At 46.5% G+C, this 19694-nt stretch overlaps 2 protein-coding genes and 1 pseudogene across 2 annotated transcripts; 1 reads left to right on the top strand and 2 right to left on the bottom strand.

Moving 5' to 3' along the window:
• Positions 1-5805: 5805 nt before the first annotated feature.
• Positions 5806-7867, bottom strand: LOC114195113 (annotated as a pseudogene).
• A 2182-nt stretch (positions 7868-10049) lies between these two features.
• On the bottom strand, positions 10050-11090 carry LOC114195112 (sporozoite surface protein 2-like). Its single transcript, XM_028085505.1, has 3 exons — positions 10883-11090; positions 10227-10473; positions 10050-10173 (listed from the first exon to the last, which is right to left on the bottom strand). The coding sequence occupies exons 1-3, from the start codon at positions 11088-11090 to the stop codon at positions 10050-10052; spliced, it is 579 nt and encodes a 192-aa protein (XP_027941306.1).
• A 4470-nt stretch (positions 11091-15560) lies between these two features.
• On the top strand, positions 15561-18719 carry LOC114195110 (acidic repeat-containing protein-like). The gene is made up of 3 exons (XM_028085504.1): positions 15561-15881; positions 16480-16908; positions 18369-18719. Exons 1-3 carry the CDS (start codon positions 15561-15563, stop codon positions 18717-18719), a joined length of 1101 nt encoding a protein of 366 aa, XP_027941305.1.
• The last annotated feature ends 975 nt before the right edge of the window (positions 18720-19694 follow it).

The raw sequence follows: 19694 nt of genomic DNA, 5'->3' as shown, positions 1-19694 counted from the left end.
AGAAAATTACCAAACAAATAGACGTGACTTTCGATGTTCTTCGAATCACTTTTGAATGCTCAAACAATAATCCAAACATACCTATAAAATGCAATATGTGTCTTAATCCTATAGTTTATGCTTTTGAATGTTGGAGCTATTATAACCATTTGGTTTAATGTTGAATACTTATTATCCCAAATCTTCTAAATGGAAGTTAAATTTCGAAAAAAGATATTGTGAAGGAAAAGTTGCGGCTCAGTAAGGGATAAAAGTAACAATTAGGGTTTTTACCCTAATCAAAATCAAATGATAACTTTCAAAATTTTGAAAATTTTAGGTGTAGGTAGAAAACTATGGGGTGCAGAAAGAAACCCAAATTCACACGCTGACATAGCATGCCAATAAACAATCGAGTTTTCATACTTATTTTACCCATCTCTAGAAACAAATTTCTCTATTTTTTTTTATCGTTACAAATCTTCAAAACTCTCCACAAGTAAACAAAAAATAAAAAAAAATAGCATAAAATGCATAGATAGACAAAAAAAATGACATAAAAGTTATCACTAATCGATCAAACCGTACAAAACTTGTTTAAACAAAATTAATTATTTTAAATTTTATATATGTAACTATGGAAAACAAATAAAATTTTATCATTAAAAATGCACTAGATAAAAATTGTTATGTTCTATAAAAAAAAATATATTAAAATCATGTATTTGAAATTAGAAATTATTATTTCAAAACACAACTTCACTTTATCGATATAAACTCGTGTTCTATATATTTATGTTCTAAATATTACCTCTCTTGAATACATTAAAAAATAGACTTTATTATCATTTTGGTCCCCTAATTTGTTGGGTTGGTTCATTTTGGTCCTTTTATTATTTTTTGGTTCAATTTGGTCTTCTAATTCTTTAAAAGGTTTAATTTGGTCTCTGTCGTTAAGTCAACTTTAACACCATCTCCGTACATGCAACGTGTCATTTTGTGGAATTTTTAATTTTTTTTTAATTTTTTTAATTTTTTTAAAAAAATTAAACTGCCGCGTGTTGTGACACGTGTCAATTTGATATTTTTTATTTAAAAAATGTACTGCCACGTGGCAAGTCACGATTGTGCCACGTGTCAAGCTAACATTGGTTGTTTTCAATTTAGTCCCTCTATTTACAATTTTGATTCAATTTAGTCCCCCAATTTTTTAAAATGATTCAATTTTGTCATCTCCAATTTGAGTCAAAATTAATAATTAAGCTTAATTACAATTTATATATTCATGTTAAAATAAGTTTTTACCATTTATACATCAAATCACTCCCTAAATACTCATGTTATTTTATTTCTTACATTTTTCACTTGTAATTTTTTACACTTGAAGTTTTTTATACATGTAAAAAAAAAAATTGAATAGTTAGATGGAGTAATTTAATCTATAAATATAATAAAAATTATTTTAATATGTATTATATAAGTTGTAATTAAGCTTAATTACTAATTTGGTATCAAATTAGAGAGGACAAAATTGAACCATTTTAAAAAATTGGGGGACTAAATTAAATCAAAATTGTAAATAGAGGGACTAAATTGAAAACAACCAATGTTAGCTTGACACGTGGCACAATCGTGACCTGTCACGTGGCAGTACATTTTTTAAATACAAAAATCTCAAATTGACACATGTCACAACCATAAGGTGACACGTGACAATTTACATTTTTTTAAAAAAAATTTAATTAAAAAAAATTAAAAAATATATTAAAAAAAATTTGAAAATTCCACAAAATGACACGTGGCAGGTCAAGGAGACGGTGTTAAAGTTGACTTAACGACAGGGACCATATTGAACGTTTTAGAAGATTAGAAGACTAAATTGAACAAAAAAATAATAAGGAGACCAAAATGATAATTAAGCCTAAAAAATATAAACAAAATCAAGAAAATAGCTACAGTTAAAATTGGTATAACATAAATATGTGGTGACAGACTCAACTCAGAAATTTGAATTAATTTGCTCGTTGTTAGCGTTAAGTTCATGTTCCATGTGAGCTTAACACAGAAGACAAACCGAACAAAAATTATATTTTTAATATTTCTTAACAGAAGGTTAATAAAAGGACACTTAAATATATATCCTGCTCGTATAAATAATAATAATAAAAAAGGTAATACTAACCAAAATTTGCCAGACGATTCCCCAATAGACCAATATTGCCAATGAAAGAAGCTTCCGTGTTCAAACAGCTACGCATATATGTAATGAAAATCCACTGAAATACTACTAGCGTTTATATTTAAAAATATGATTGACAATTTTTCACTGCTATAATACTTAAAGAAAAAACTGAACTTACATGTTTTTAATTTTAAATTTAAAGAACAATTAACCATTTTAAAAAATTTAAAGAAAAAACTAACATTTTTCCTCACAAAACCCTTATTTTCTCCGGTGTGTTGCCTGTGGTGACAGGATACATATTTGTTTAGAAATCTAAGTTCAGTTGTTTACTTAGCGATTCATTGTTATTATTTTTATTTGAATTATAAAGACTGGAAAATTCACTTTTTTTCATCGTGAATTAAATAATCTAATATCTGATCAATTATAGCATATTACATATTTACTCCACAATCATTATTAAGCTTATTTGAAAGATATTAAAGCATAGCATTGCTCTTGTAAGATACTTAAGCTTCTGACATTTGGAACTCTTGAGGACTTATGCTAAGTTCGATTCGCATGATTGTTGTTCATGTGGATGGATTACAAATAGGCATGTCAAAAATCTATATATGTAGGTATATCGGATAAGAAATGAGTTTAAATTAAAAATAAATAAAAAAACATGATTAAAATATTAACAGATTGATTTTGAATGAGTTATTTTTTATTAATTAATTTTAAAAAATCTAATTACTTTGTAAACTGTCATTTAACAGTATATAAATGAGTTATTTGGACTTTATTTAAAATTTATAAATGTTATGTATTGTATTTTATTTAAATTTATAATTAAAATATGTTGTTAAATATTTATTTGTATTTTTTTAAATACTCGCGGGTACCCGTGAATATTAAAAAATTATGCGGGTACTCGCATAATGGATACTCGACGGATATGAGTACGGGTACAAGACAAATATTTATCCAGCGGGTAGGGTATGGGGGACCTACTATCCTACCCTACCCGCCCGTTGACATCCCTAGTTGCAGACATGTTTGGTTCCATTTATTTAGGCTTATTTGAGAGGACAAATTTGCACATGAGTTACAGATTTTAGCACTCTTTAAAATGCAGAGAAACGTAAGAAAAAACAACTCATCACATTAAAATTACTTCATTGTCTATGTGTTTAATAATTTAATTTAGTTATATTTATTAATTTCTATTATATATATATATATATTATATTTTATCTTTATAATATATATATATATATTATAATAATTACACATATATATATTTAATTACTATTTTTTTAAACATTAATAATAATTATAATCGTAATTATTATAATAATTAGTATTATATAATAATATTATTATTACTATTATTTTTATTCAAATAAATGTTTTTTGAAACGAAATAATTATATCAAATAAAATAAATTTAAATAAATGCGGAGATATAAATTAAATAGTTTATATTATACATAATTTTAAGTTATCATTGAGAATAGTAATAATTTGTTTTAAGTTATTAATGATAATATCAATAAACTATATTTTAAAAAATTTTAAATATCATTTTTAATTTTATTTTAATATCATTTTTTTTATTTACATTGAAGGGTAAAATGATAATTATACAATTTACTCTATCAACAATTATAATTTATTAAATTTTATCAATCACATCATACACAAACTTACATAAACTTTTCACTCATATTTAATAAAATCATACGATATTTCCCTTAATCCAAACAACACTATCTTTTCTTACACATAAACTTAAATCATCACAAATCTAGTCTTCCAAATCCAAAACTCAATCCAATTCAAAAGAACCTTAAGGTATTTGGATCAAAACTCTTGCTGAATAACTAAACCCAGCTTATGCATGTTTCTTTTCACATTGGTATCAATTATTCAATGTAACTCTTCAAATGTTATAAAATTTATGATGTGACAACATTGCGGTCTAAATAATATATGACATTATATGACATTGTTCAATGTAACTTCTTACAATTGTGAGACCAATCTTTCACTGTTACATGTCATTTAAGTCATGGGATCATTTAGAGGATAATAATATAACAATGTAAATAACATATGTCATTGTTGAACCTAATTATAATGTTATCTAACATGACATTAAATTACTAAAAACTAAAAATTATATTTCAGGGATGAAAAAGTAATTTTACCTCAATAAAAAGCTAAAGAAAAATTAAAGAGATGAGGATTTTATAATTAAGGATAACAACTTATAAAAATAGAATTGCTTTCTTACACTTTTTTTCTTTAGATTTTGTATTAAGGTAAAAATAAAATAGCCTAAAAAAATCATGGAAGCTGAGAAAAAGGCGAGGAAAATTAGGGAATTGGAAAGTAAAAAGTTGTAAGGCTGCAAACGATATAAAAAAATTACGTTTTTATTATTATTTTTTTCTAATTATAAATAGCTTAAAAAAATATGAAATTATTTTTTCTTGAAAACAAATAATTATACTTAAATCTGACTGTCCACTCTTCCACGATTGGCTTAGTGGGTACGTGTATGTGTTATCCTCTCCTGGCTTCATGGCTTTGCCGTTACATTGGCAAATTGGTAATTTTAACCAAACCCTAGTTCAATTGGGGCTATATAATCAAATCAAGATCCCACCTTTTCTACGCTCACTTTCTCCGTATTTTCCTATCTCATAATTTTTCATAGCCCTCAGTATCTCTTCTCCAAATTGTCTCTCTTCAATCAACATTTGTTTCTGTTAGTAAGATGCATCTACTATGATTCTCTGTTTCTCTTATAGTGGGATAGAGAATACGAACAGATGCGAAATTGAAAGGTTCCTCAATGGACTGGCATAGTCCCAATTTTAATGGATTTTTGCTATTTCTCGTAGGATTCACAATCTTTAATCTTTTGTACAAATTTCGCTCTTTCTATTTTCTGGGTCTCGGTTTTCATTTTCTAAAATCAAGAAATCATTCGCCAGCGAAGCTTTTTCATTTTAGTTCTTATACTCTTTTCGGCTTCTGGGTTTCAATTATCGTTTCTTGAGATTGACGGATTCGTGGTCAAATTTGCATCTTTGTTTGACTTTATTTTATGTATTTCCTTTTATGTTCTTTGATGTCGGTGTATATATATGATTGCTCGATGATGATCTTTTTGCTTTAACCACACCGAAGAAATGCTGGATGGGATTTTAGGGCTCTTTTCCTTTTAAGATTTGATGTGATCTTATTGTGCTTGGTTTGGCCCGGTGATTTTGACTTCTAACTTAAGAGGTATTTGGTTACCTTTTCTTTTAGAGATTGGGAGAGGGCTTTTTCAAGCACTTCAAGGGACTCAACTTAAATTGAAATAGTCTTTACCTATCTCAAGTGTTCTCATGTGGAAAAAAACTGGCCTTTCAACTGAGAGCAATCAACCACTACACCTACTCTTTATGTCATTGAATTTTAGTTTGTGATTCCCTTGTAATTTTCAGTTGTTGATTTGTCTCATGGTGGCTAACAATAAGTGGAAACAATAATGTGTATTGCTACAACCTTAGAGTTTTATATTGGTATTAATTAACACCATGAGGCATTATATTATAGTTTTACAATGTAAGTATATTTGTATTGTTGCTATTGGAGAAAACTTAGGGTGTAGGAGAAGGAGTTGGTGCTCCAGTTGGTGCTGCAGACTTAAATGATGTGAAGAGAAGGGAGAAAAACTTTTCTGCAAGAACAGCATTGGCTGCATCTGAAGGATGGAAGGCATCCCAAAACACAAACTCATGGCGCTTTCTGCAGACTTTTGAGTTTGGCAAGCACAAACCTCCAATACTGGTGTCTACGTTGCAACATGACGTGTTTGAAACCTTAAAACCTGCAAAATCGTTAATCAAAAACATTTGTCATGTACAGCCAGAAAAAAAATCCCACATGATTTCATTTTAACTAAGTGGGGTGAAATATTTTCTAGTTGGGAAATTATTGTTTGGCAAAGTTTGCTGGACAAACTTTTGACAATGATCATATGGTTTGCGGCATCTCTCAATGGGTGAAAGAAATTGATTTTCTGAGGGAATGAAAAAAAAATGGTGGAATCGTAACAATATGACCCTTATCAGAATGCATCATTTGTCTCATATATTACCGGGGATAGTGAGAAAAAATACATTTTCATACATTATGGGGATGGTGAGAAAAAAAATGTATTTTACATCCTAGAAGGGTATAATTGGAGATGCCATTGAAGTTCCTATAAAGATGGGAAATGCCCTGGCTTTGAGTGTGAATTGAATTATTGATTTACCTTTACGGTGAAATCTAAAAATGTGATATTAAGTAGAAGAGATGTCAAATTGTCCGTAAGTAGAGGGATTATTGATCAAATCAAGAACTGACGGGTAAGTATCTGCGAAAATGAACTTTGCATTTGGAAGACGATGATTAAGTCTGGTGATTAGCTTCTGTACATTTGAGTTGTATTGCAGGATCCATTCATTGACTCGCTTTAGACATTGGCCACTTTTGGATTTGACCCTCTGTGATGGAATGCAACCGAGTGGTCCTAACCATGGAAGACTATTTTTCGTGCTCCCAGTTGATAAAGACTCTGGTATAATCAGATTCTTTAGTAGTTGATTGAAATATAGATAGATGTATGAATGATACTGATGTGAAGAAGTATTTCTTACTAGAACATAGTTTGTTCAGATATTCTATAAAGTTAATTTAACATGCATATACTGCATTGATATTTTTACCTGAAGTTGTTGATCTAAGGTTGAGATCAAGAGCTCTGTGAACTCTTCATGAGTGTATTGTTGGCCATCTGGCAAGAAGGGTTGCAAGAAATTGTTGACGTAATCATTGCTGCCTGCAAAAGATTGCAGGACATGGAAATCAAAGGATTTAACATTCAAAGCAATATTAGTAGAACAAAGTTCTGATTAAGAGTAGAACAAAGTTAAATTTTTATTATCGAAATTCACATATTGTTGTTTATTTGTAATAGAAGTGTTTTTTGCGTGTGTAGTGTTACCAATTCCAATGAAGAATGTGGCCTCATTGAAGTGCTTGTTGGCAGCCACCTCTCTTATGTTTGCTGTGATTACTTCTTTTGTTTTCTTGAAATTTTTGATTTGATCATCGAAAGATAACCTCTGAATCTATAATAATCAAAGGATGGTGAATACATTAGATGAGAAGAAGCCACTCAATTTATAATATGTAAATTGGATTCTGGGGCTTGAAGATGGTATGCTTACAAAGTAAAGTCCTGTATCATTCAGAATTCCTGCCCCACCAGATGCATAGTTTACTCCTTTGAGTAAGGTATCAACATTTTGAGTCACCGATAGATAAGGTGGTGGTGATGGAATTCCAAGTTTTGCAGCTGCAAAAAGCCATAAACAAGACCATCAAAGCCATAACAACATGAAAACAACAAAAACAGGAAAAAGTTGAGTTGCAGAAAATACATATGAAATCACCAATAGTCCTCCCATTCCAGAATCTTCCAGTAGCTTGACCACCACTATAATCAATTCCATACCAAGGATAATTAGATTTGGCTTAAAGAATATTGCAGAAAATTATTGTTCCCAACATTTGTCAAGGAGTCACCAAATATGTATGTTACAGGAGTAGCTGCTAGAGCAATTGCTGCATAGAGAAGATACAAGCAGCAAAAACCAGCCTTGACATTGACATATTTGGTTTTTTTAACCTTCTGCTCTACATATAGTCCCGAACGTTCCGGACGACCCGAACGAGTCCGACGATCCGGACGAGTACGACGACCTGGACAGGTTCGATGATCCAGACAAGCACATGACTCGGACGAGCCCGACGGGCGCGACGTCATGGAAGGGCTCAACGATCCAAAAGAGCCCCACGACACGGACGAATCCGACGACCTGGACGATCCAAACGGGCCCGACGACACGGACGTACCCTACGATGAGGACGAGTCAAACGACTTAGACATGCCAGATAACATGGACGACTTCGACGATCCAGATGGGCACGATGACCCGGTCGGGCCCGACAACCTGGACGGGCTCGACGACCCGGTCGACACGAACGAGCCTGATGACCCGGACGAACTCGATGATCCGGTCGGATTCGACGACCCAAAAGGGCCCGACAACACGAATGGGCCCTACGACTCGAACAACCCGACCGACACAGATCGGCTGAACCGGACAGGCCCAACGACATGGACGGTCAGTCGACCTGGACGTGTCTGACGACCCGGACAGGTGATATGACCCTCCGATTCATCAGGCCCGTCTGCGTTGTCGGGCCTTTTTGGAACGTCTAGCTTGTCCGGAATGTCGGGCCCGTTTGGGTGATCGTGCCCGTCGGGATCGTCGAGTCCGTCTATGTTATCTGGCCTGTTTGGGTAGACTGGCCCATCTTCGTTCTCCGATTCGTTCGTGTCGTCGGGCTCGTCTTGATCGTTAAGGTCATTTGGCCCGTTAGGCCTGTCTCGGTTGTCGAACCTCTCTGAGTCGTCTGGTCTGTCCGGGTCATCGTGTCAGTTTGGGTCTTAGTGCCTGTTTGAGTAGTCAGTGTCGTCTGCATTGTCGGGCTCGTCCGAGTCGTCAAGCTCGTCTGTGTCATCGTGCTCGTCAAGTTAATCCTGCCCATTTGTGTCAGCTTGTCCGAGTCGAGGGGCCCGTCCGCGTTGTCAGACTCGTTCTTGTCATTAAGCGCATCTGGATTGTTCGTGTCGTTGGGCCCGTCCGGGTCGTCGGGCACATTCGGGTCATCGTGCCCGTCTGGATCATCGGGTCCAGCCAGACGACGTGGACAAGCAAGATGACCTGGACGGGCTCGACGATCTAGAAGACCTCAATTATCTGGATAGGACCAAAGATGGATGATCCCGAAAACCCAAACGGTCCGAACGACTCGAACGAGCCCGACGAGTACGACGGCATGGACAAGAATGACGTCCTGGACGGGCCCAATGATCCAGACAGGCACATGACCCGGTCGAGCTCGATGAGCTTGACGCGCACGATGACACGGAATGGCTCAACGACTAGAAAGAGGCCCACGACACGGACAGGTCCAACGACCTGGACGACACAAACGGGCCCGACGACATGGACGTACCTAACGATGAACACGGGCCAGACAACTCGGACATGCCAGATAACATGGACGGGCTCGACGAACTTGATGACCCGGACGGATCTGACGAGCCAGACGGGCCTGATTACACAGATGGATCCTACGACTCAGATATCTCGACCAACACAAATTGGCCAAACCGGATTGGTGATATGTCCCTTGGGGTCATCGGGCCCGTCAGCGTTGTCGGGCCCGTTTGGAACTTCCAGCCCGATTGGGTCATCGTGTCTGTTTGGATCGTTGAGCTCGTCTATTATCTGGCCTGTCCCGGTCGTTTGGCCCGTCCTCGTTGTCGAACCTCTCTGGGTCATCGGGACCTCTGGGTCGTCTTGCCCGTCTTGGTCGTCCTGCCTGTCGAGGTCATCGCGCCCGTCTGGGCCGTTGTGCCTGTTCGAGCCCCACGACACGGACGGGTCTGACGACTTGGACGACCCAAACGGGTCCGACGACACGGACGTACCCGACGATGAGGACGGGATAGACAACTCGGACATGCCATATAACACGAACGGGCTCGACAATCCAGATGGGTATGATGACCCAGTCAAGCTCGACGACCTGTACGAGCCTGACGACCAAGACGACCCGAACGAGCCCGATGACCCGGACGGATCCGACGAGCCAGACGGACCCTACGACTCAGACATCCTGACCGACACAAATTGACCGAACTGGACTGGTGATATGACCCTTCGGGTCATCGGTCCCGTCCGCGTTGTCGGGCCCGTTTGAAACATCTAGCCCGTTTGGGTCATCGTTCCTGTCTGGATCGTCGAGCCCGTCTGATATCTGGCTTGTCCAGGTCGTCTGGCACATCCTCGTTGTCCGGTCCGTTCGCTTTGTCTGGATCGTCCAGGTCATTTGGCCTGTTAGGCCTGTTTGGGTTGTCGAACCTCTCAGAGTCGTCTAGACCTCTGGGTCGTCTTGCCCGTCTTGGTCGTCCGGCTTGTCCAGGTCGTCGCTCCCGTCTGGGTTGTTGTGCATGTTCGAGTCGCTAGTGTTGTCCGCGTGGTTAGGCTCAGCCGGGTCATCAAGCCCGTCTGGTTCGTCAAGCTCGTCCGTGTCATAGGGCTCGTCGGGATAATCGTGCTCGTCTATGTCGTCGGGTCCATCCGGATCATCGTGCCCGTCTGAATCATCGGATCCAGCTGGACAACCTGGACAAGCAAGATGACCTAGACGGGCCCAACGATTTAGAAGACCTCAATGATCTGGACAAGCCCAAAGACGGATGAGTCTGAAAATCCGAACAATCGGGACGGCCCGAATGAGCCCGACAACACGGAAGGCCACAACGACCCGAAAGAGCCCCACGACACGAACGGGTCCGACGACTTGGACGACCCAAACGAACCCGACGACACAGATGTACCCGACGATGAGGACGGGCCAGACAACTCGGACGACTTCGACGATCCAGATGGGCACGATGACCCGATCGAGCCCGACGACCTAGACGAGCTCGACGACCCAGATGACCCGGACGAGCCTTATGACCCGGGCGAACTCGATGACCCGGACGGATCCGACGACCTAAATGGGCCCGACGACTCGAACAACCCGACCGACACAAATCGGCTTAACCGAACAGGCCCAACGACATGGATGATCGGTCGAACCGAACGGACCCGTCTGGATCGTCGAGCCTGTCTATGTTATCTGGCCTGTCCGGGTCGTTAGGCCCGTCTTTATTGTAAAGTTCGTTCGCGTCGTCAGGCTCGTCTTCATCGTCTAAGTCATTTGGCCTGTCCGCCCTGTCTGGGTCGTCGAACATGCCAGACAACTCAGACATGCCAGATAACACGGACGACTTCGACAATCCAGATGGGAACGATGACCCGGTCGGGCCCGACGAACTGGATGAGCCCGACGACCCAGACGACCCGGACGAGCTCGATGACCCGGACGAACACGCAGACTCGGACGAATTTGACGACCCAGACAAACTCGACGACGCGGATGGCCATACGACTCAGACAACACGATTGACACAGATCGGCTGAACCGGACAGGCCCAACGACATGGATGATCGGTCGACCCGGATGGGCTCGACTACCAGATGGGTGATATGACCCTGTGGGTCATTAGGCCCGTCTACGTTGTCGGGCCTTTTTGGAACGTCTAGCTCGCCCAGGACGTTGGGCCCATTTGGGTCATCGTTTTCGTCTGGACCGTCGAGCCTTTCTATGTTATCTGGCTTGTCTGGGTCGTTTAGCCCGTCTTCGTTGTCAAGTTCGTTCACGTCGTAGGGCTCGTCTTCGTCGTCCAGATCATTTGGCCCGTTAGGCCTGTCTAGGTCGTCGAACCTCTCTAACTCGTCGGGCTGTGTGGGTCGTCTTACCCATCTTGGTTGTCCGGCCTGTTTGGGTCTTTGTGCCTGTTTGAGTCGTCAGTGACGTCCGCATCGTCGGGCTCGTCCAAGTTATCAAGCCCGTTTGTGTCATCGGGCCCGTCAGGATAATCGTGCCCATTTGTGTCTGCTTGTCCGAGTTGACGGGCCCGTCCGCGTTGTCAGACTCGTTCGAGTCATTAAGCGCATCTGGATTGTTCGTGTCGTTGGGCCCGTCCGGGTCGTCGGGCTCATTCGGGTCATCGTGACCGTCTGGATCATTGGGTCCAGCCAGACGACCTGGACAAGCAGGATGACCTTGACGGGCTCGACGATCCAGAAGACCTCAATTATCTGGATAGGACTAAAGATGGATGAGCCCGAAAACCCAAACGGTCCAAACGACTCGAACGAGCCCGACGAGTACGACGACATGGACAAGAATGACGTCCTGGACGGGCCCAATGATCCAGACAGGCACATGACCCGGTCGAGCTCAATGAGCTTGACGCGCACGATGACACGGAAGGGCTCAACGACCCGAATGAGCCCCACGACACGGACGGGTCCGACAACCTGGACGACCCAAACGAACCCGACAACACAGACGTACCCGACGATGAGGACGAGCCAGACAACTCGGACGGCTTCGACGATCCAGATGGGCACGATGACCCGGTCAAGCCCGACGATCTGGACGAGCTCGACGACCCAGATGACCCAGACGAGCCTTATGACCCGGGCGAACTCGATGACACAGACGGATCCGATGACCTAAATGGGCCCGACGACTCAGACAACCCGACCGACACAGATCGGCTTAACCAAACAGGCCCAACGACATGCATGATCGGTCGACCCGGACGGGCTCGTCTGCGTTGTCGGGCCTGTCTAGATCGTCGAGCCCGTCTATGTTATCTGGCCTGTCCGGGTCGTTTGGCCCGTCTTCATTGTAAAGTTCGTTCACGTCGTCAGGCTCGTCTTCATCGTCCAAGTCATTTGGCCCGTTCGTCCTGTTTGGGTCGTCGAACCTCTCTGAGTAGTCGGGTCGTTTGGGTCGTCTTGCCCGTCTTGGTTGTCCGGCCTATACGGGTCATCGCGCCTGTTTGGTCTTTGTGTCTGTTTGAGTCGTCAGTGGCGTCCGCATCATTGGGCTTGTCCGAGTCGTCAAGCCTATTTGGATCGTCTAGGTTGTCTGTGTCATCGGGCCCGTTGGGTTAATCGTGTCGATCTGTGTCAGCTTGTCCGACGCAAAGGTACCGTTTGTGTTGTCAATCTTGTTCGAGTCATTATGGATTGTTCGTGTCGTTGGGCCCGTCCGGGTCGTCGGGCCCATTCGGGTCATCGTGTCCATTCGGGTCATCGTGCCCGTGTGGATCATCGGGTCCAGCCAGACGACCAGCACAAGCAAGATGACCTGGACAGGCCCGACGATCCAGAAGACCTCAATGATCTGGACAGGCACAAAGATGGATGAGCCCAAAAACCCAAACGGTCCGGGCAACTCAAAGGAGCCCAACGAGTACGACAACCTGGACAGGAACGAAGTCCTGGATGAGCCTGATGATCCAGACAGGCACATGACCTGGTCGAACCCGACGAGCTTGATGGGCACGATGACACGAAAGGGCTGAACGACCCGAAAGAGCCCCACGACACGGACGGGTCCGATGACCTGGACGATCCAAACGGGCCCGACGATGCGGACGTACCTGACGATGAGGACGGGCCACACGACTTGGACATACAAGATATCACGAACAGGCTCGACGATCCAGACCGGCATGATGACACGGTCGGCCCCGACGACCTAGACGACCCGGATGAGCCCGATGACCCGGACCATCTCGATTACCCGGATGGATCCGATGACCTAGACGGGCGCGACGACGCAGAGGGGCCCTACGACTCGGACGTCCCGATCGACACAGATCAGCCGAAACATATAGGCCCAACGACATGAACGGTCGGTCGACCCGGACGGGCCCGACTACCCTGACTGGTGATATGACCCTTCGGGTCATCGGGCCACTTCGCGTTGTTGGGCCCATTTAGAACGTTAGGCCCGTCTGGGTCATCGTCCCTCTCTGGATCGTTGAGCCTGTCTGTTATTTGGCATGTCCGGGTCGCCTGGCCCATCCTTGTGGTTCGGTTCGTTCGCGTCTTCGAGCTCATCAAGATCGTCTAGGTCATTTGGCCATTTAGTCCTGTTTGGGTCGTCGAACCTCTCTAAGTCGTCGGGACCTCTTGGTCGTCTTGCATGTCCGGGTCATCGCCCTCGTCTGGGTCGTTGTGCCTGTTCGAGTCGTCAGTGTTGTCTGAGTCCTTGGGCTCGTCCGAGTAGTCAAGCCCGACTAGATCGTCAAGCACGTCCGTGTCATCAGGCCTGTCGGGTTAATCGTGCCCGTATGTGTCGTCGGGTCAAACCGAACGACCTGGACAAGCAAGATGACCTGGACGTGCCCGACGATCCAGAAGACCTCAATGATTTGGACATGCCTAAAGACGGATGAGCCCGAAACCCCGACCGATCCGGACGACCCGAACGAGCCTGACGAGTACGATGACCTGGACAGGAACAACGACCTACACGGGCCCGATGATCCAGACAGGCACATGACGCAGACCCGCCCGACAGGCAGAACGACACGGAAGGTCTCAACGACCCGAAAGAGCCCCACGACATGGACGAGTTCGACGACATGGATGATCCAAACAGGCCCGACGACGCGAACGTAAACAACGATTAGGACGGGCCAGACGACTCAGACATGCCAGATAACGCGGATGAGCTCAAAGATCCAAACGGGCACGATCACCCGGTCGGGCCGTATGACCTGGACATGCCTGACAACTTGGATGGGCCTGACGACCTAAATGACCCAGACAAGCCCGATGACCCAGACGAATCCGACAACCCAAACGGACCTGATGACGCGGATGGGCCCTACGACTCGGACAACCTGACCAACATAGCTCAGCCGTACCAGACAGGCTCGACGACATGGACGATTGATCAACCCGGAGGGGCCCGACGACCTAGACGGGTGATATGACCCTCCGGGTCATCGAGCTTGTCTGCGTCGTCGGGCCTGTTTGGATCGTTTAGCTCGTTCGGAACGTCAGCCCCATCTGGTCGTTTGGCCCATTCGAGTTATCGGAGCCATCTGGGTCGCCTGGGTCGTTGGAACTGTCATCTTCGTCGGGTCTTTCTGGGTCATCTTGCTCGTCTCGATCGTCGAGCCTGTCTATGTAATCTGGATTGTCCGGTTCGTCTGGCCCGTCTTCGTTGTTTGGTTGTTCGCGTCATCGGGCTCGTCTTGGTCGTCCAGGTCATCTGGCCCGTTAGACGTGTCTGGGTCGTCGAACCTCTTTGAGTCGTCGGGTCGTCTGGGTCGTCTTGCCCATCTTTGTTGTCTGGTCTGTCCGGGTCATCGTGTCAGTTTGGGTCTTAGTGCCTGTTTGAGTAGTTAGTGTCGTCTGCATTGTCGGGCTCGTCCGAGTCGTCAAGCTCGTCTGTGTCAGCTTGTCCGAGTTGACGGGCCCGTCCGCGTTGTCAGACTCGTTCTTGTCATTAAGCGCATCTGGATTGTTCGTGTCGTTGGGCCCGTCCGGGTCGTCGGGCACATTCGGGTCATCGTGCCCGTCTGGATCATTGGGTCCAGCCAGACGACGTGGACAAGCAAGATGACCTGGACGGGCTCGGCGATCCAGAAGACCTCAATCATCTGGATCGGCCCAAAGACGGATGAGCCCGAAAACCCAAACGGTCCGAACGACTCAAACGACCCCGACGATTACGAGGAGCTAAACAGGAACGACGTCCTGGACGTGCCCGATGATCCCGACAGGCACATAACCCGATCGAGCCCGGCGAGCTTGACGGGCACAACGACACGAAAGGGCTCAACGACCAGAAAGAGCCCCACGACATGGACGGTTCCGACGACCTATACGACCCTAACGGGCCCGACGACAAGGACGTACCCGACGATGAGGATGGGCCAAACAACTCGGACATGCCAGATAACACGGACAGGCTCGACGATCCAGATGGGCACGATGACCCAGTCAAACCTGACGACCTGGACGAGCCTGACGACAAAGACGACCCGGACGGATTCGACAAGCCAAACGGGCCCGATTACGCGGATGGGCCCTATGACTCGGACATCCTGACCAACAAAAATCAGTCGAACCAGACTGGTGGGATGACCCTTCGGGTCATCGGGCCCGTTCGTGTTGTCGGGCTCGTTTGGATCATCTAACCCGTCTGGGTCATCATGCCTGTCTGGATCGTTGAGCCTGTTTGTTATCTGGCATGTTCCGGTCGTTAGGCCGTCCTCGTTGTCCGGTTCGTTCGTTTCGTCGGACTCCTCTAGATCGTCCATGTCATCTGGCCCGTTAGGCCTGTTTAGGTTGTCGAACCTCTCTGAGTCGTCGGGACCTCTAGGTCATCTTGCCCGTCTTGGTCGTCCGGCCTGTCCAGGTCATCCCGCCCGTTTTGGTCGTTGTGCCTGTTTGAGTCGTCAGTGTCGTCCGCGTCGTTAGGCTCATCCGGGTCGTCAAGCCCGTCTAGATCGTCAAGCTAGTTCGTGTTATCGGGCCCGTCAGGTTAATCGTGCCCGACTGGGTTGTCGGGCCCATTCGGGTCATCGTGCCTGTTTGGATCATCGAGTCAAGCCAGACGACCTGGACAGGCTGGACGATCCAGAAGACCTCAATTATCTGGACAGGCCCAAAGACGAATGAGCCCGAAAACCCAAACAGTCCGGACGACCCGAAGGAGCCTAGAGAGTACGACGACCTGACTAGGAACGACGTCCCAGATGGGCCCGATGATCTAGACAGGCACATGACTCGGTCGAGCCCGACGAGCTTGACGGGAGCAACGACACGGAAGGGCTTAACGACCCGAAAGAGCCCTACGACACGGACGGGTCTAACGACCTGAACGACCCGAACGACCCAAACGAACCCGACGACACAGACGTACCTGACGATGAGGACGTGCCAGACAACTCGGACATGCCAGATAACACGGACGGGCTCGACGATCCAGATGGGTACGATGACCCAGTCAAGCCCGACGACCTGTACGAGCTTGACGACCAAGACGACCCGGACGAACCCGATGGCCCAGACGAACTCGATGACCCAGACAGATCCGACGCGTCAGACGGGCCCTACGACTCGGACATCCTGACCGACACAAATCGGCCGAACCGGACTGGTGAAATGACCCTTCGTATCATCGGGCATGTCCGCTTTGTCGGGCCTGTTTGGAACTTCTAGCCCGTCTGGGTCATCGTGCCTGTCTGGGTCATCGTGCATGTCTTGATCGTCGAGCTTGTCAATTATCTGGCCTGTCCGGGTCGTCTTGCATGTCCTCGTCAGGCTCATCTAGATCGTCCAGGTCATTTGGCCTGTTAGGCATGTTTGGGTTGTCGAACCTCTTTGAGTCGTCGGGACCTTTGGGTCGTCTTGCCTACCTTGGTCGTCCGGCCTGTCCAGGTCATCGCGCTCGTTTGGTTCGTTGTACTTGTTCGAGTCGTTAGTGTCGTCCGCGTCGTCAAGCTCAACCAGGTCGTCAAGCCCGTCTGGTTCATCAAGCTCGTCCCTGTCAACGGGTCCATTGGGTTAATCTTGCCCGTCCGGGTCGTCGACTAGATGACCCAAACGTGCTCGACGACACGGACGGGTGCTTGTCTGGATCATCGGGTCTAGCCAGATGACCTGGACAAGCAAGATGACCTAGACGAGTTCGACGATCCAGATGACCCAGATGACCCGGACGAGCCTGATGACTCGTCCCGACGACACATACGTACCCGACGATGAGGACGGGCCAGACAACTCGAACGGCTTCGACGATCCAGATGGGCACGATGACCCGGTCGAGCCCGACGACCTGGACGAGCTCGACGACCCAGATGACCCGGACGAGCCTGATGACTCGGGTAAACTCGATGACCCGGACGGATCCGACGACCTAAACGGGCCCGATGACTCGGACAACCCAATCGACACAGATCGGCTTAACCAAACAGGCCCAACGACATGCATGATCGGTCGACCCGGATGGGCCCGTCTGCGTTGTCGGGCCCGTCTGGATCGTCGAGCCCGTCTATGTTATCTGGCCATTCCGGGTCGTTTAGCCCGTCTTCGTTGTAAAGTTCGTTCGCATCGTCAGGCTCGTCTTCATCGTCCAGGTCATTTGGCCCGTTCGACTTATCTGGGTCGTCGAACCTCTCTGAGTCGTCGGGCCGTTTGGGTCATCTTGCCCGTCTTGGTTGTCCGGCCTGTACAGGTCATCGCGCCCGTTTGGTCATTGTGTCTGTTTGAGTCGTCAATGGCGTCCGCATCATTGGGCTTGTCCGAGTCGTCAAGCCTGTCTGGATCGTCTAGGTTGTTTGTGTCATCGGGCCCGTTGGGTTAATCGTGTCGATCTGTGTCGGCTTGTCCGACGCGAAGGGACCGTCTGCGTTGTCAAACTTGTTCGAGTCATTATGGATTGTTCGTGTCGTTGGGCCCGTCCGAATCGTCGGGCCCATTCGGGTCATCGTGCCCGTGTGGATCATCGGGTCCAGCCAAACGACCTACACAAGTAAGATGACCTGGACAGGCCCGACGATCTAGAAGACCTCAATGATCTGGACAGGCACAAAGACGGATGAGCCCAAAAACCCAAACGGTCCGGGCAACTCAAACGAGCCCAACGAGCCCGATGATCCAGACAGGCACATGACCTGGTCGAGCCCGACGAGCTTGACGGGCACAACGACACGAAAGGGCTGAACGACCCGAAAGAGCCCCACGACACGGACGGGTCTGACGACCTGGACGATCCAAACGGGCCAGGCGACTTGGACATACAAGATATCACAGACGGACTCGATGATCCAGATGGGCACGATGACGCGGCCGACCCCGACGACCCAGACGACCCAGATGAGCCCGATGACCCGGACAAACTCGATTACCCAGATGAATCCGAGGACCCAGACGGGCGCGACGACGTAGAGGGGCCCTACGACTCAGACGTCCCGATCGACACAAATCAGCCGAAACTGATAGGCCCAACGACATGAATGGTCGGTCGACCCGGACGGGCCCGACTACCCTGACTGGTGATATGACCCTTCGGGTCATCGGGCCCGTTTAGAACGTTAGGCATGTCTGGGTCATCATCCCTCTCTGGATCGTTGAGCCCGTCTGTTATTTGGCATGTCCAGGTCGTCTGGCCCATCCTTGTGGTTCGGTCCGTTCGCGTCTTCGGGCTCATCTGGATCGTCCAGGTCATCTGGCCCGTTAGGCCTGTTTGGGTCGTCGAAACTCTCTAAGTCGTCGGGACCTCTAGGTCGTCTAGCTTGTCCGAGTCGAGGGGCCCGTCCGCGTTGTCAGACTCGTTCTTGTCATTAAGCGCATCTGGATTGTTCGTGTCGTTGGGCCCGTCCGGGTCGTCGGGCACATTCGGGTCATCGTGCCCGTCTGGATCATCGGGTCCAGCCAGACGACGTGGACAAGCAAGATGACCTGGACGGGCTCGACGATCTAGAAGACCTCAATTATCTGGATAGGACCAAAGATGGATGATCCCGAAAACCCAAACGGTCCGAACGACTCGAACGAGCCCGACGGCATGGACAAGAATGACGTCCTGGACGGGCCCAATGATCCAGACAGGCACATGACCCGGTCGAGCTCGATGAGCTTGACGCGCACGATGACACGGAATGGCTCAACGACTAGAAAGAGGCCCACGACACGGACAGGTCCAACGACCTGGACGACACAAACGGGCCCGACGACATGGACGTACCTAACGATGAACACGGGCCAGACAACTCGGACATGCCAGATAACATGGACGGGCTCGACGAACTTGATGACCCGGACGGATCTGACGAGCCAGACGGGCCTGATTACACAGATGGATCCTACGACTCAGATATCTCGACCAACACAAATTGGCCAAACCGGATTGGTGATATGTCCCTTGGGGTCATCGGGCCCGTCAGCGTTGTCGGGCCCGTTTGGAACTTCCAGCCCGATTGGGTCATCGT

The sequence above is a fragment of the Vigna unguiculata genome, chromosome 8, assembly GCF_004118075.2.
Source record: "Vigna unguiculata cultivar IT97K-499-35 chromosome 8, ASM411807v1, whole genome shotgun sequence".
NCBI classification, from domain to species: Eukaryota; Viridiplantae; Streptophyta; class Magnoliopsida; order Fabales; family Fabaceae; genus Vigna; species Vigna unguiculata.
This window is presented reverse-complemented; position numbering and strand designations above follow the sequence as displayed.